Source organism: Anneissia japonica, unplaced genomic scaffold (assembly GCF_011630105.1).
Source record: "Anneissia japonica isolate Jap-2015-1 unplaced genomic scaffold, ASM1163010v1 scaffold65_len388318_cov190, whole genome shotgun sequence".
Taxonomy (NCBI): Eukaryota; Metazoa; Echinodermata; class Crinoidea; order Comatulida; family Comatulidae; genus Anneissia; species Anneissia japonica.
The window spans coordinates 334,849-353,726 of NW_022729881.1; the positions used below are offsets into that span (position 1 = coordinate 334,849).

The 18,878-nt window shown below is 33.6% G+C and overlaps 1 protein-coding gene across 1 annotated transcript in view; it reads left to right on the forward strand.

Moving 5' to 3' along the window:
• Window positions 1-18,878, forward strand: part of LOC117114748 (dermatan-sulfate epimerase-like protein) — a 61,366-nt gene that overhangs the window by 25,666 nt on the left and 16,822 nt on the right. The window contains exon 3 of the mRNA XM_033258439.1: window positions 10,137-10,292. Coding sequence (XP_033114330.1) covers window positions 10,137-10,292 — 156 coding nt within the window. The remainder of the gene's footprint in view (window positions 1-10,136; window positions 10,293-18,878) is intronic.

The following is an 18,878-nucleotide window of genomic DNA, read 5'->3' on the forward strand; positions in this document are numbered from 1 at the left end:
TAATTAATGTCGAAATATTGAATCCCAACACGATGGCGTGTATTTCAATACTTGGAGTATGTATTTGCTGCGAAGCAGCCAATTCATATTCTTGACAGCAATTTGACCTCTGAAAGGTCATTGTTTGTTAAAAAACAAGGGCCTAAGACGACTGAAAAGCGGAGTATCCTTCTTTCGTTCTGCCAGGTAAAATCAATTACTTTAGGCGACGTTTGTAGACTAACCTACTTGTACCAACGTCCGCATGTCGCCACGCTGGAGTATTACTATTCAGCGTTTTTACTATATTTCTAGGTTTCCTATTTCTACGTTTAATTGGCCCATGTCTCAGCCACAATATTTTGAGGCCAATATTATTTACGAACAAAGTTAAACTTATTTACTAGCCTATTTCAGCATGCTAATTATTATATTTAGGCGACGCTTGTTGTAGACTGGCATACACACTACCAACGCCAACAATGGGTCGTGTCTCATATTATTTGTTATATTTTTATTATTCATTATTTTCACTTGACTCGCATAAATAATTTTGTTTGAAGAACATTTATATGCAGTTGTACTTCGCAGCACTTCACTTGCAATTTGCAATTTCTAGTATACTTTCTTAAACCCAGATGAGTTTTGCATGACCCTGGTGTTCTAGATATAAGGGATAGAGAAGGGCAGAATCAAGCAAGAGTGAATCAGTTAGAGAAAAAGAAATACACTGTAATCATCCAAAAAAATTTTGCCTGGAACTGATAAAAATACACCGTGACATTGATGTTAAATTGTTAATACAACTCGATCAAGTTTGTGTTCACATATTAAACCTCCTTTCTGCTAAAAATGCTGTTTTACACACAAGACGTTTACTTGTAAGCATGTTTACTTTCTATGGAAAGACATTAGCAACTTTAAACTACTGTTACCCTAGGCTTTGCCCCAGGGAAACACTGACTTACGAATAAGGTAGAGGTAGAACTGAGGTGGGCTGTACTGTATCCAAAGAAAAATGGTATTGTTTAGAAAATTAACATTATCATATGTGTAAATTAACATTATCATATGTGTAAAAATGTTTGTAAGTATTAGGAAATTGCCATTAACCAGGCTTTAAATTGTTGATCAAATTTACAAGAAAACACCAGGTGTCTCAAGTGATTTTCTTTCACAAAGAATAAGAAAATTTCCGATTTTTTTTTCTGGACTAAACCTCAGAAAGAGCACCAGGCCTGTCCTTTGGGTGCTGTTAACATTCCTGATACAGTACTGTGTACTTATAGAGAGACTTGATATTGATAAATAATGCCTCAAATATCAATGATCTCAAATTAACTAGCTTTAATATCTTAAATAACAGTAGACTTTCTAACTTATTGACAAAGACAAAACACCTTCCATACAATAAGCTGGTACTGTACTACCAAAATTGGCCATTGAGATATCCTGACTGATACAAAAATTATCTTTAATAAAACAAAGCTATGTGTGTGGATTAAAATATAAATTGTGGAGTATAGATACTCTTCTGTTAATCTAGAAAATGTAAGTTTTACTCTGAATATCAGTTTAGTGATAACTTATAAGAAAATAAAATAGACGACAAGGGTTATCCCCATACTGCGGTTTGGACGGTGGCTTGGACTTTATCATTTCTAAACATCTTTACACTTGTTTTTACAGGACATACAGACATGTTGTATTTTGTGCATTATAACTTTAAAACCACTGTAGGACATATATAAACAAATTTTATCAAACATTATTTTCTTTTATTATGCATTTGTTTCTCAACAATTTAATTCAGAAGGCCAAGTTTCCTGACGATATCTATATTTTATCACACATCACGTGCGTCTTTGGAGAAGGTTTGTTGGCACACAACCCCTCCCTCCCCCCACCCCACATGGTAACAAATTAGTTCTACTTAATGGCTTTAAATACTTAATAAAAATGACTAGGTTTTTACCATTGGAATAGGGATTTAGTTTCGCTTCCTCTTTTTTCCATCCCATCCATCCCCCACCTCACCTTACCATGTTTCTAAAAAATGTTCAATACGGATCTGTTTAATCTTTAAAAAAATCACATTGCTGGAAATTCTTGAGTAGTATAGTGTACTGTAAATAAACATATATATGTGATACTCAAACAGTACTCAAACAATTTCTGAACAAAAGCTCAGAAATATCTGAACTAAACCAAAACAAAGAGTGTCGGGTACATCTTTTGGATGTTGTATTTCTGGTCTACTGCTATAAAGAGAAATTTTGTTAAAATAAAAATGACCTGAAAAATTAACAAAATTAACTAGCTTTAATATTGTTAGGCTATTAGACTTTTTAACTGTTATACTATGCTTAGTTTATAGGCCCAGTGACAAAACATATTTTATACTACCAAATTAGGCAATTGTGACTGTAGATTGATATATCTTATTTTTTATTTTATTTTTTAAAAATTCTTTATTAATCTTCTAGTCACAGCCAAAAGGCTGAATTACATGAGATTTAAAAGTTTCACTTACGTTAAAAGATTAAAAATAACCGTGCCATTAAAAACATTAAAAATGGAAAACAATAAAGCTACATGTGTGTAGGGGAGCATCGCCAAATTATCCTACCGCGGTAAGCCTTAATCTACCGCACCGCGGTAGACACAAGGCTGTATAATTATGCAGAAAATTTGCATATCACATTGCATACAAGTCTACCGCGATAGATAGAAACTGCCTTATATATATATTAGTTCCAACTGTAGAGTGTAGCCTTAGAACCAAGGACATCAACCTATCAATCTTTAGATTATGTCCAGATAAACAGATTGTGATTAAATAATTACTGAAGTGTGCTCATGACATGATATCGACATATATCAAAAGTTAACCTCTTGTTTCGACAACACATGCCCGGGATTTCCTTGTGCATGAACACAACGAAAAACGCTTGCGAAGCTTTGGAGAAGTGGCGATGTATTTTTACCCTACAATTTATTGGCTATCTAAAACTATATTCCGGTGAAGAAATAAGACTTTTCCCGAGCACCAAGAGAAGGGATCATTTCGGTCGCGCCTTCTTTTTGGTCGCGCCGTATTGTTCTGCATTTCGGTCGCGATAAACAGCCTCAGTAAGTAATGCCGGTATACGCACTAGTGCTTTATGTTTAGAAAGTAATTTTTAAAGGGTTGTGTATTTTTTAAGTTTGTTTGGTGCGTGTGTTTCGGACTGGGTATTAATTAATTTATTTTGTATTTTTGTTTTTACAATGCTTGACTATCATAGGCCCAATATTCTTTGTATTTTTCTTTTTTTTAAAAGTATCATTCAGTGTTCAGTTTTTTACAATTGTTATTAATTACAAGTAATTTGAATATAATTTTACCGTGTTCTTTTTCTTCTTACAGATTCAGAAGTGAAAAGTCAAGTACATATTTGTATTTATCAATTTCTGAATTATTCATAATAAAGGCCTAGGAATGTTGTTACGATTATGATTTAATTTGTTTAATCAAATATACTTTTATATCAGAACATTAAAAGCCCGCCGAAGACCACCGTTTAATGGCTATTAGCATGTATTTAAAATTATATATTAAATCTGCATTTTACTGTGTATTTTATAAACATCTCAATATGTATAAAAATGGACATAATACAAACAAGAAAATACAAACTGTGCTGAAAAGTGTACCATGGGAATCTAGTTTGTGGGAAATTATATTATAGCGCAACTATAGAATAGGACGAGAAAGAGTAATTTTGTCGGGCTTATGAATATAAAAGAAGCCTGAAATGGGCCATTAAAATGTACGGTGTTTAATTATAAATTTATTGAAAATTTTATGTGGGAAATTAATATGAAAATAGGCCTACTATATATTTCCTTCATTTTCATTCATCATATATCATTCAGTATGTTCATTTATCAAATTATAAACATGATCAGAACATTCAAGATAAATGGAAACGTAACAGACAAGAAAACAAATGTATGAAAGTTTTGTGTTTATAAAAATACTATTCACCGCGACCGAAATGCGTAACGAAAATAGCGCGACCGAAATGAAGGCGCGACCGAAACGATCGGATACCACAATGAATACTTGTACTTCTGTTATTTTCTCAATAATATTATGGCGTTTACAGTTAAAGGCCCTTGATTTTTTAGCAAGGTATTTCGTCTTAAATTATGTTTCTAAGGTTGACAAAATTTTTGTAAAAATGGTGCAGTTCAGATGCCGGTCCAAATTTTGAGAGCCGGGCATGGCTGACCGGCGAGTCGAGAACCTTGTTATAGTTATAAATATTTTATTAACATTTTCATAGACAAAAAAATTGAGACAACAAATATAACTCATTTTTTATTTCAAACAATACAGTTACGGATAGCACTGGACATAAATGCAATCCCGCTATTTTTATAATGGAATTTAAAATCATAGAGAAGAAAAAACAAATGTGTGGATGCTAGCGTTTTTACGTTCAAAGGATGCCGCCACATAACACGCATGGGGGAAACCTATACCAACGATGCTCATACGGCTAACTGTACACAAACACAAGTATTGCTGTACTGTATTGAGTACTTGGCGGTCGAATTCCCAAAGAGTTTACTATACAAAAAAAAACAAAAAAAAAACACAGTATCGGCAGCCCATATTCGATCTTCATAATTATATTTTTCGACATCTTTCACAGTCGCTATTAGGCCTATCTTTGGTGTATTTTCGGAGATTTTAAAGAGGTTGCCCGGTATCAACATTCCATTGAACGATGTAGGTAATACCAAATTAAACACTTGTGCTAACCACTTAAAAGTATTAAAAATGGTACGCATTATAGTGTGCTACCTAAGTCGCGTGTTACCCATTTGAAACAATGTGCTACCCATTTGAAAGTGTGCAGCCCATTTGAATTAATGTACTGCGCATTAGAAAGTATAATACATACTCCAAGTATTGAAATACACGCCATCGTGTTGGGATTCAATATTTCGACATTAATTATTCATCATCAGGAATGATTATAAATGCTTTTTAACGCATTTGGAATCATGTGCTACCCATTTCAAATAGTGTGCTAATTATTTGAAATTATGTGCTATCCATTTCAAATAGTTTGCTACCTATTTGAAATCATGTGCCCATTTCAAATCGTTTGCTCCCCATTTGAAATATTGTGCTACCCATTTCAAGTAGTGTGCTACCCTATTTTAAATCATGGCTACCCATTTCAAATCGTGTGTTAACCATTTGAAACAATGTGCTACCCATTTCAACTAGTGTGCTAGCCATTTGAATAATGTGCTACCCATTTGAAACAATGTGCTCAGCCATTTCAAATAGTGTGCTACCCATTCGTATATGTGCTGCCCATTTCAAATATTGTGCTACCTATTTGAAATCATGTGATATTCATTTCAAATAGTTTGCTACCTATTTGAAATCATGTGCCCATTTCAAATCGTTTCCTACCCATTTGAAATATTGTGCTACCCATTTCAAGTAGTGTGCTACCCTATTTTAAATCATGGCTACCCATTTCAAATCGTTTGTTAACCATTTGAAACAATGTGCTACCCATTTCAAATAGTGTGCTACCCATTTGAAACAATGTGCTACCCATTTCAAAAAGTGTGCTACCCATTCGAATAATGTGCTGCCCATTTCAAATAGACCATTGTAAACAACCGGTTTACTCATTCGAAATAATATGCTGCATAGAAAATACAAAATGTACTGTACATGTACAATTCACTCTTCTGTACTAGAGTTGCCTCCCCACCCCGGCCTATTAAATGACAACGTTAATCCGGGTCCGTTTTTAAAAAAGGAGGAACGCAAGCCGATTTCACGGATCATCAGTTAATTGTGGTCTTTTTGATGATTCAAAGCCGTTTATAACATACATAAAGCCGATAATAGTGCAATCGAAGTACAGTACTACATCAGTTCAGATAGCCAACCCTCTCTTTAGTTATAACTTTATTTTACATTGACGAGTTAAAAATGAATGCCTCTGATCCTATTATACATGCTGTTATTTTAAAGAAATTTGTACCTTGAAAAAGCGTTTTTATTTAAAAAAAAATTACCCACACATAACTACAGACTAAAAACGCGGGCGTCTATACAGGCAGGCTTTTGCTGGAATAGGCCACCTCGTTCGAAGAATGAAACCGGGTCCGAGGAAAGTAAAGACGGAAACATTCTATTACTACGTTCGCGAGGCTGTCGTAATGACCATAGATGAAAGTTGTGTTACCAGGAAAAGGGAGAATCGGACAAGGAACCTGTTCTTATAAAGGAAACCGTACAGAAGGGTGACATTAAAACAGCGTAATACGAGGAACGGGTGAAAAGAATGAGGGAAGAAAAAAGAGCACAATCTTTGAAAATTAGACTAGAGAAAGAACTGGAAATGCGATGCAAAGCCATCCAAGACTTGGCCAAAATAAAACCAAGCTCTTCTAATCACATTCCGCACATCGATTATCACCATTTATTTAATTTAAACACTTGGGAGTGGAACTTTCGGACGTGTGCACTTATATCGCTATCGAAATGATAATGTAGCCGTGAAGGTGTTTAACAAATTTTGAGGGCCTCAGTGATGAAAAGCTAAGAGGAACGGTATTCCAAGAAGCAAACATGATGCTTTCTGTTGCCCCTCATCCAAACGTAGTAAAATTGTTAGAATATACGTTTGTTCCTACAGCCAATAGTATATCATCAATCTGATAATCATACTGTATTTATAAAAATATAATAGACCTACATGAATTGTAAAATATTATAGTTTAAATGGAATTACAAATAATATATTTTAATATTCTGATATAAAAGTATATTTGATTAAACAAATTAACTCATAATCGTAACAACATTCCTAGGCCTTTATTATGAATTAATTCGTAAATTGATAAATAAAATTATATGTACTGTACTTGATTTTCACTTCTGAATCTGTAAGAAGAAAAAAAAAGGACACGGTAAAATTATATTCAAATTACTTGTAATATAACAATTGTAAAAAACTTCAAACACTCAATGATACTAAACAATGAATCATACTAAAAAAAATACAAAGAATATTAGGCGTATGATAGTTAAGCATCGTAAAAAAAGACAAAATAAATAAAATTAATACCCATGGTTACGTTGATGTTTGCAGTGAATAAGCCCACAACATACCCATTCATTCAGAATGAGTGTGCACGTCTTTGAAAAAAAGCAAACATAAAGGCCATAGCAACAACAAAGTTAATTATATATTATGATGATCAATGACTGAATTAAAATGAAACGTAAGAAGTGAACGACAAAAAAAGCAACATCTCGCTAAAACAAGCCGAAAAACTCCTACCACTGAAACCATGGCACATGTTTGTATGCTGAACAATGCAGGCGGATCTCTTTGCGGAGCAGCAGCGCGTATACATTCATGAAGGCGGCGTTCGAAGAAGATTATAGTTCATCAGACACTGCTAGCACGTCTACATTCCTCTGAGTTGTAGGCGGCGTTTAAAAATGTGACTGACCTTGTGTCTGCTTTTCCCATGCTTCTCCCGATCGTGGGAACGTTTCTCACTGAATTCACTGCAATTTGCAATAATGCCAACTGGCGGTATACTGACGTATGCCTATTTCAAACATTTTTCTTCCGTTCATGACAAAGTAACAGTATAATTATTCAAGTTTGTGTACTAGGCCTAGGCAGTATTATTAGTACAGTAATAATATCTAGTAGGCCAGATTTGCACATCAACATATTAAAAGTTTGTTGCACTAGCCTAGGCTGTATTAGGCCTACACACTAGGTAGGTCTAGGCCTACTGTTTGTATTACTGTGTAGGAGGCCGTTGGCGTTATATGTATAAGTATTTTCCCTTTTATTATTTCTTATCTAGGCCTATTGCATCTCCTTAATTTTTGATTATTTATTCTTTAGCTTCTTTTAATCAAGTTCTTTCAAATTTATTTCATTTCTGGCCTAGGCTAGTATTTCCGAGCTACCGCGGTATTTCGCGGTAACTTTCCCAGCTGACTGAGCTGCATAGAGTAATTGGAAAAACCTTGCCTTGGGCATTGGATAATTAATACTCCATGCTCGCGGTAGACAAGACACGCTCCATTGAGTAAATCTTGCTATAGCCCATTACAGCAGTTAGCCTTGCTGCCGCAGGAAAATCTCCTTTACCGCGGTAGGATAATTTGGCGATGCTCCAAGATTAAAATATGAATTGTGGACTAACTCTTCTGTTAATCAAGAAAATGTAGTTTTTTACTCCATTTATTAGTTTAGTAATAATTTGTATTTATAGACGATAAGGGTGTATCCCCAAATTTTGATTTCTAAGCTGGCTTGGATTGCAACTTTCATTTTTATTTTTTGTATTCACATTTCCAAACATCTACACTTGTTTTTACAGTGCGTAGAAGCCTTTTCTATTTTGCACTTTATAAATTAAAGACCAGACCAATAACCATAATGCTAAATCGCATTAGAATTACAACTGCTGCACTGTTTCACAAAGATAGAGGTTTAATTTGTAAGTGTCCTGGTGTTATAAGCTTTGGCACCAGTTACTGGAAAGCAAACATTTAAACTCCAAGCTCAGACTGTAGCATATACTTTTAAAAATATAACATAATTTTTGCTTTTAATATACATTTGTTTCTCCAAAAATTTAATTCAACGTAGTTTGTTGAAATTTCAGTATATTTCATCACATGTTTCCGAGGGGGTCTCGTTTCAATAATAATAAACGCAACAATGGCAAATTACCAAAGGAAAGCCATGACCTAAAGGTGAATTATGGGCTTATGACACATGAAATCCAAAGTTGTATAATGTACTGTTCTCATCGTGTGAAAAAAAAAAAAAAAACACATGACTGGAAATCCATAAGTTAAATATTGTACTATTCTCATTGTGTTAAAAAAAAAAAAAAAAAAAAAACAGAAACAAATGACTAGAAATCCATAAGTTAATATAAATATAGTGGTAGAACAGATATGGAATACTCTAAAATTTTCTTAGCTTTTTTTCTGAACAAAAACTCAGAAATATCTTAACTAAACCTCAGAAAAATGTATCCTTACTAATGAGGGAGAAACATGTCCTCTAGGTGTTGAAGCAATTACAGGCATTTAAAAGACTATTATAGAGTGGTAAGCAAATTCCCTAAACAGCAAAAACCTTAGCTTTTTGACAGAATGATGAATAGAAAATTGTATTTCATGTCTGAGCTTATCCTCAGTAAACTTAATGGCGTCTAATCCCTTTGGTCATTAGTAAGTTGTTCAGAAATTCTTATTTTTCTGAACTTTTTCTCAAATATCCCTTTTCTGAGGTTTCAACATTCCCTGTGATAGTACTTTTTTGACCTGTCGCGTGGTGCAAACTCTAGGCCCCAATTTAATATCGCGCGATGGAATGAAGAAGTACTAACGTGGGCCTATCATTACTTCTTGATGAAACCGATAGCAAAAGCACTAAAAGACATATTTAATGTTTTGTCAATGTTCGACAAATTGCAAGACGATGGGCGCTGTTGAAATTGAGGAAATGAGCAAAGAAGAGCTAGGCTAGACACACTCTTTGATCGCCCAGAAGTAGGCATTTAGGCTAGGCTAGGAGGTAAGTACTTTCTTAGGTAGAATTTATGCATGAGGTATAAAAAAAAAATATTGACTGCTCTAAGTTCAGTCAACGAAGAAATATATTGCCCCTCGGTGATAGACCATCCTATCTTCCCTTGGGTTTTCAGCCCTCAAGAAGCTAGTCTTCATGAGGGCAATAGATTTCACCATTCACCTCATGAGCAGTAAATATTTATATAATTATTATATCAAATGTAGCTACTTTAAAACAAATAATTGTTGATAATAAAGGGTGTTGTAGTAGTAGTTGTAAGTAAAAAGTTTGTTTGATGATGATAATTTATTTTTCTTAAAAATTATATTTTAAAATTTTCTGAATCACACTGTTACCGTGAATTGCCAATTTTGTGACAGAAAGGTATCGTGGATATCATATATTGATTGATTGATTGTGCCCTTGTTCAAAACTATTGTATTATAATTACAAAGAATAGCATATTATAATGTATAAAATGAATAAAATTACTTATTATTTCCAATATTTCAGGCTACCCAATGCCGCAGAAAGTGCTACATCAGTTACAGCAAGCAACAAGAAGCAACATTGTAAAGAACAGGTATGAGGGCGTAATACGCAAAGAAAGTGTGGTCACATGGCAAAGGGAACTTAGTCCAGAAGAGATACATGCAATAGAAGAAATTTGTAAGGAAACTATGGAGAAATTCAAATATAAGTCTTTTAACTCATGATAAAGATAAAATAAAGAAGAAAGTTGTAAATGATGTTAAAAACCATCATCTACAGAGTGTATTCTGGAAATGCAACTTATGTTAAAAAGGTTGGTTGTACAATTAATATATTCACGGAATGGGCAACTTAATCTATTATCTGGTGAGCGTTAAAGCTATGAGATGGTAAATAATGTTTGCTTATTACAGTAAAATAAAGTGTGATCATGATGAAGATGAGAAAAGTGGAAGAATTGTTACTGGTATACAGTTGCCTGTCAAGGTTGGGTGGGGTGGGGGGCACACATGGGAGCAAATAAATAAACACCTTTTTCCCCAATAGCACCTTCTCCTCTATTGAATTGCACCTAGATTAAAATGAAACTTGGCCATTCCTGACTAGTCTAGCACATGGGTACTAATTGTGACACATTTATAAATCTGGACAAGATTTAGGTTTTTTTTGTATTATTTCCTAGTAATACAATCTAATTTTTTTACTTATTAATGTTTATGTTCTTTCACAGTTTGTGTAACCTGAAGTTTACATGCAACATGAAACTAGAAGGTGTTTACACAAATTGTAGGATAAGTCAAATTCGTATTTATTTTTTAGTATATAAATAAAAAATCATCAGCCTTTTGTCCCACAGAAAGCCCTTTGCAAAACTTTGCCAAGTATTTCGCTTGCTGCTTCTGGGTATTCCCATACTGTATGCCTTAAAATCATATTACTGCATATAATGTAGTGTCAACTGCCGATTGTATTTTTTTTTTGTGTGTTTATTTTACCTATATCTAGGATATATGTGCAGATTTATTCCCCAGGCACATTCTTTCATACATGTTGTAGCAAAATGGCTAAGTTGTAGCAAAAATTGAAATTCATGTTATTGGTATTTTCAGAAATTGGACATTTTAAGCCTGAGTTACTGGAAAGTGAAAGTACAGCACTCTTAGAGTCACGATAAACATGGTTTTGAATAATGGCCTTCCAAACTTATTTGTGGATACATTGTTTAATAGAATTAACTATCAAAATAACGTTAAATAAACGATTTATTGACCACTTCCAGAACTAATATTTTTGGATATGATTAATAAGACATTAAACTGTTGATCTATAGTGAAAAACAAATTTGGATTTTTTAGCATTCTTTTTGAGCTCCCATATTTTATAGCTCATTTACTCAATGCTGGCCTGTGCAACAACTTAACCCTTTCGCCACGGCAATGTGTGAGCGTTTCAGTCAGTACTCACATGTACAGTAGAGCTATAGATAAGCTAAAAAAGGTTATAGGTCACAGCTTGGAAATAGTAAACAATATTTAAACTAGGTTTACTATAGGTCTTCATATGGATATGACACTGACCCTGACAGTGAGAGTTTGCAGGTTATAATCCCCCCAGAGATTCTTTTTTTCATACAACTGAATTAACTTTTCGTTGAAGGGCTATGCTTGATACAAACTGAGGTTTATTTGTACAATACAGAAGCTTGGGGAATAGACTTTCTTATTTAAATATATTAGGTCTCACAGCAAATTTGGCAGTGTATTAGTTTTCTGCAACATCTATAAAACATACAGACTTAAAGATTGTAGACATTACACACCGACTGGATCAGTACTCAGTAGAATTAGTGGTCTTAGATCCAAAATGATATTTATGGGTCTCTGTGGTCTAACAGTATGACGCTCGCCGAGATAGGGAGAGATTGCGGGTTTGATTCCCACCAGAGACCTCTTTCATACAACAACTAAGGATATTTTGTTGATGAACTATGTTTGATATGATTTATAACATGTCCCTATGTATTTGAACACTGCATTTCTCTCTCCGTCTCTCTAGAGTGCACTTGCACAAATGCACACCGGCCCTCTATAGTTTTTTGAGAGAAAAATGCACATTTGTGGAGAGCTAGGTATTCATCGATAACACAGATGTGCATTTTTGCTAACCGGTGAGAGTCTCCACGCACAATGCACATGTGTGGATTAACACAAAAATCCTATTCTCTCAGCTAAAAATTAATTAATTTGCTAATTATTTGCAGTTTTGTGGGAGATTTTAACTTTCTCCCATTAATATTCATGTCTCCCGTCATTTTGACACTTCGCTCAAGAAAATCTGCGAAAAATCACGATTTTGCGACAAAAAATCAGTCGGCTCCGAAATATAAGGTATAGGCTATTTGTTACAAAGCCGAATTTTCCAAATTCTTAATAGCAAAACCAAACTTACTGATATGAAATTGATACGATTATATTTTTCCTAGGCTAAAAAATACCCAGGAGTCATTTTCCCGGATTTTTAGAGCGGTTCGATAACTAGAAATAGGGTTTTCCGGCGATTTTTAGTTGTGTTTTTAATAATGCACATGTGTGGATCAATGCAAAAAACGTCGTTTTTTTTAAAAATAAAAGCTTAATTTTTTTAGCAAGTTTGGATTGAACATGTATAATATTAACATGCTCTCAGTAACTGAATAAAAATATTTCGTTTTATTATACAACTAATAGGAGAAAACATGTTTTCTCTCAAAATCTCGTGCACATGTGTGGATTTTTCCAGAATTTTGATCGGCTATAACTTTTAAAATAATCATTGGAATTAGATAAAAATTTGTTTGCTAGTATCCCATTATTGTAAGGCAAATACTAATATTTGTCTCATTTCTTCAGCTCTTTATTTTCAATGGAAAATTTTATGTCACTTAAACATAGAGAGAGTGGAGAGCGCACAAGTTTTTTTGGGGGCGCTTTTCACATCTGGCTCTTTCGTTATGGTATTTTTAAGGACGAATTTTACCTTGCCACTGCCTAATACATGGGCTTTTAGGTTAAATAGCACTTGAATTCGCAATATTGTATTTTTGGAAAATGATGTGTAATAACTCTGTAATTTAATGCCCTGTAAATTAAAATATGATCATGAACTGACTTTCAGAAAAATTATGGTTATTTCTTATGGATAAATTATCGTTCTGGACTTTATCGCGGAAACTATTAAAATTTGAAAATTATATGCTTTCCTTTATATGAAACGAATCTACAATTATTGCACTAAAATCCTACCGTAAGGTTTAGCTTAAAAATTCACAGGAATCGAATAATTAGCCTTTTTCTGAGGCTATACACAAATTTTCATTTAAAAAAAAATCAGCGGTACGGATTATATTAATTATGCGGTTCAAGACGCATTGATAGTTTCGAGTCGATCCGCTACCGTAACTGTCTGGTGAATTTATATTGGTAAATTATTAGACCTAAAATGAATATTTTAATCAAAATTTCAACCAATTACCTCAAAATATACTTTTTACTTTTAATGATGCGAAACTCTATTTATTTATGGACATAAAAAAGTAAATTTGTGTTAGTTTAGACATCAGCAGAAAGTGAAAATTAGCATGTTTCTGGTAGTACTCTATAGATTCGGGGAAAAGCTATAACTATATAACATCATTATAACTCATAAATAAAAAAATTCCTTTTTATGAAGCCAGCCTACATTAATTTCTTACATGTAAAGTACATTAAATTTAGCGTAGACATCAACAGAAAACGATAATTAGTATTGTTCCTGTGCAATCTAGAGCCAACGAAAATATGGATTGCCCTAATGTTAGGCCAATGGTTATGTTAGGGTTATTTAATGTTAAAAATTTGATGACTAAAAACTACAAATTTGCATTTTCCTTTTTATGACAGAAACATATATTCTTTTCTAAATCAATAAAATATGTTTATGTTAGCTTATGCATCAACCTAAATTGAAAATTAATATTTTTCTGATAATATCTCAATTACAAATCATAGGATCGTCAAAACCATTTTTTTTTTGCCAACATTACAGAATAAATAACAATAAGGCGGTTCAACCTCCATTGGACGTTTAGAGTCTGTCTGTAGTGCGACTCGTACGTGCGACGGCCCTTTAAATCGGGATTTAAACGCCAGGTTCTGCTGGCCTAGGAAATATATATAAACAAAGTCACATCACATACATATTATATATAATAACAAGATACATTAGGTCTATTCATCAAATTTGATTTTATTAATTTTCCACTCAGTTTCAATATGTATTTATTAGGGACCACTTGCCAGGCTCGTACTTAAATAACATAAAGTAATTATTTTAATGACAAACAACCTAATTATACAATAGCAAGTTGAAAAATAACAATATTTTGGCCAAGAATACATTCATCTAAAGAAGTCTGCCCAGGATTAATCCTATCTGTTAATCAATTAAGAATACAATAAATCAATTTCTGGAAGCAATTTGTATCAATCGTCATAATATGGGCTTATGTGTATTAATATATTACATGCCACACATATTTTTTTATAAATAAATATTACGCTATGTTTGCAAGACAAGTGGGAAAACTATAATTTATTTATCAGAAAATACTATATATTTTTGAACATCATTGCATTGAATTATAATATATATTAATTATTGGCTTTTGTAGCATCCTCGATCAACGTCAGATCTAGCCTATATAGAGTGTTTTTTCTGTATCACAATCCAAATTACTAATGTCGTTCTTGCTTGTCTTTCTGACTTTCAAGGAAAAACTGTGATGAAACACAATTGATCAATATCTTGCATAAATTGTTTAAATGTTGTCATCTGTGTAGATTTATGTTGTGTGTACACTAAAGCAAGAAAGTTACATTTTAGCACTGGGATAACAGTATTTTGTTGTCTTCTAAACCATGAAGCAGTTATCTCTTTTCCATCATAGTACTTCAGTCTATATAGGCAACACTCCAAATTTGTTGTACGCAGTTTTACAGAACATCGAAATATGTACAATACAGTATATTGCCAAGTAATATGCTGTTCTCTGAGTTTTTAATTGTGTGTGACAAGTGAATTTATCACAAGACCTAGTCATGAATCGATAATTATAATGTTTAATTTGATATATATATATATATAGAATGCTGGACGCCTCTGAGCACTCAACAATCAACAAAAAATTGAGGAGATTTTAATACATAAAATTAAGAGAAATTCAAGTTAAACCATTAACATTTTATTTATTATTGATAGATTAGTATAGAATAAAATAAAGAATTGTATAGAAAGGGTCAAGCATGTGATATTGTTTTATTTTGATTTTTACTGCTATTCTACATTATTATCACCAAAAATAAATAAATACATTGTGATACAAAATACTGCATGTTAATTTCATATATGAATGACAATTCAATACTGTACAGTATGTTTGATTAAAATTATGTACAAGAAGCATTTGTGTGTTTGAGGATGGACTGTTGCAATTCTCTTATTTTTGGCTTACCAGCAAATGACATATACAGTAAAAGATTCCATTTGTGCAGAGCACTGCTGTATGTCTGCTCCTCCCAAGTCATAATTCACATTACTCCTGTGCTGAAGCAATTGCATTAATAATAATTCTGGATTTATATAGCGCCTCACCTTGACACAACCTCGAGGCGCTTAACAACAACAGAGAAGAATAAAAATTGCGCAAAGAATAACATTTAACAATACTTTTGTTATTTACAAAGCTTTGTACGGCACTTCCCCAAAACTCATTACATAACTCATCCATCTATATGCCACTAAAAGGACCTTGAAATCATCCTCAGTTTCTTTTAACATACTGTCAAACCTATGACAGTTTTCTGGAAACAGACTAAGTGAAAAAATTGATTAAATTATTACTGTAGTCAAAATTGTGCAGGGCCTCAATTCGAGGTTTTACAGTGTAGCTTCATAAGCCATTGAGAGCTCAGCTATTTCTTTATTAAAACATCCATTTAGAGTACTTGAAATATTTTTTATTTGATGTCAGTTTTCAATCAAACAACTAACAAGTTTTAACTTAATAAAAGCATGTTAATTTTTAAATAACAACAATTATTGGTATTTTTATTCAGTCAATAAACACCTGGCCAAAAATCAACATTTAATCGTTGAATTACTTCCAATACTTACAAGAATTGAGGACTGGGAATGTAAATCTTTATCTTGGATTGATTGATGATAACAGACAATGTAGGGGCATTACTACAAAGTACCAATAGACTAATATTTACTATTGAAAGCAATGTTGTAACATCTCAAATTGCCTTGTGCCTGAATATTATGAGCGTGTCCTTCAAAGTAACTGAAGATAATAAGAACTTCAACCTGTATAAAAAACTAAAGAGCAGTAACGGTCAGATCATTTAGTAGTATTAAAATTGTTTTTATACAATCACTGATTAATTCAATAATTGTATTATGCAATTTTAAAAAAAATGCAGTTTATCCCCACCAAAAATAATTCCAGGATCCCGACGGGATGGCCCTGTCCCGGCGGGATACGGCCATCCCGGTGGGATTTTTTTTCTCGCAATTCCGGGATGAGCGGGATTTTTTTTCGAAATTTCGGGATGGCCGGGATTTTTTTTTTAAATCGGGATTCTATCGGGATGTTTCAGAAATTTCGGGATCCTGCCGGGATGGAAATATCCCGTCGGGATGGACAGACATTGCATCCCGGTGGGATTTTGTTTTTGTCGTGCAACAGGCTTGCGGCAATCAGGGACTTCAAGCACAGGAAACACAACATGTGTAGTTTTATTATGACAATAAATTGACAGTAAATTATGACAGTAGATCTTGTGTCTCTTGAATGGTTCTGACGGCTGGGATATTTACTCCTGCAGGAGGGATTTATGAGAACATCCTCTTCCCCTTGATCCTCCACTGTGAAAATGCATCATAATCATTTCTTTCTGATCTTGCAATTTACCAGGTACAATTAGACTGGTCCCGTCATTAAGAACAGGATTATAAACCGTATTAATCATGCAATTTCCAGTAGAAATTTCATCAAAGGTTTATGTATACCACAATTAGGCCTATGTTTCAAATTAACTAAATAGAAACTCCAGGGAAAAAAGTTACTAATAACAGGTTCGATTTAAGTCGACAAAGGGAAGTTGCTGGTTGTTAGATATGGCTTGGTATAGATTTTGGTGCATGGTGTACTTAATTTTATACACAGCAAGCTGACCACCGTCCGAGAATCTTGTTCATTTTCAAAAGTAAACAAATAGGCAGAAAACCGCATTTATTACTCCGGTCCACAGATCAAGTTATTGATTAATATTAACTAATTAAAATAAACTTATATATAGGCTATAGGCAGTAAATACACACTGGACCATTGAATTCAACACGAGAGTAAAGGCCGGATCAATTGGTGTAGGCCTACTTTATTAATTATAGTATATCAAGGGCGTTCCAAATCCCTGCGGGACGGGATCGCGATCCCGCCGGGACGGGATGGATCCCGACGGAAGCGGAATTTTATGACTTGATGACGCCGTTTTGACCTGTAAAGATATGATATGTTTGGATATAATTACAACTTTCATTTCAAAAATATGACGAATAATTTTCAAGACTAAAGGAGGTAGAAATTAGAGGCCTAAAAACAAGAAATCCAGGAGGTAACGAAGGCAACTAGACCTAGGATTATGAAAATTGTGACACATTGTTGTAAAATGAATACATTGCGTTAGTTAATTTACGTGGTAGGCGTGAGTAATGAAAAATAAAAAATAAAAAAACTAGGCCTAGCCTACATAGCCGAGGCTAGGCCTCTACTGACCTACGACTACTACTAACCTATGCATGCCTATGCTTATAATAATGTAGGCCCTTTATCATTATTTTATATATAAGGCCCCCATATGCCTTAGTTGGGCTAAGTAAAACTTAATATATGACTCAGAAAATCTAATTTACTTACTAGCATACTACAATGGCACCAGGAGCACTGCATATCAGCATCTAGACCTTATAGTTATGTATTAATTTTAAAGTGGTACGCTATAGGCCGTATGCAAAATGCCGGAAAATGTAGGCCTCACTTATATAATAGTTGCTTATGGCTCCGCGGGTTTATCTTGAATGCTGTCTACATCGGTCTGCCGCGCAAGCCTTCGATAATTGTAGGCCTAGTGTAAACAGGAAAAAGATGACAACACCATTGCCGATCTTAATTTCTTTTATTTTCCAATCAGAAAAACCTGCAATGCATAAGACATAAACATCAGTCTAGTGCAATAAAATAAACTTGAAATCATTTAACATTTGCTTTAACTTTATGTGTAATTATGAATAAATTGCTTAAATTTTGTTAATCTTATGTAGTTCGCAAATGGTATATTAAGTATGTCATCAGAGAGATGCCAGTTCATTAACGGTGGACAGGGAGTCACAAGCCGTTGATTAACATTTTCCACACTTTTAACCTTAACAAAATGTTGAGATCATATTACATATTATATATTTTATAGTATCATTACTATACATGGAAACCTCCATTTTACATCAATTATACAAGGTAGCAGACTTCCATCACATTAATATACAACCACAATATTAATAACAAGATTTTGTGAAACGACATTTAAACCATCGCTTACCCCGGCTTTGCAGCTCCTGAGCAATACGTTCACAATAACCAAACAGTACCATCACTCTACCCAGTGATGGCACTAAATAGAAGAAAAT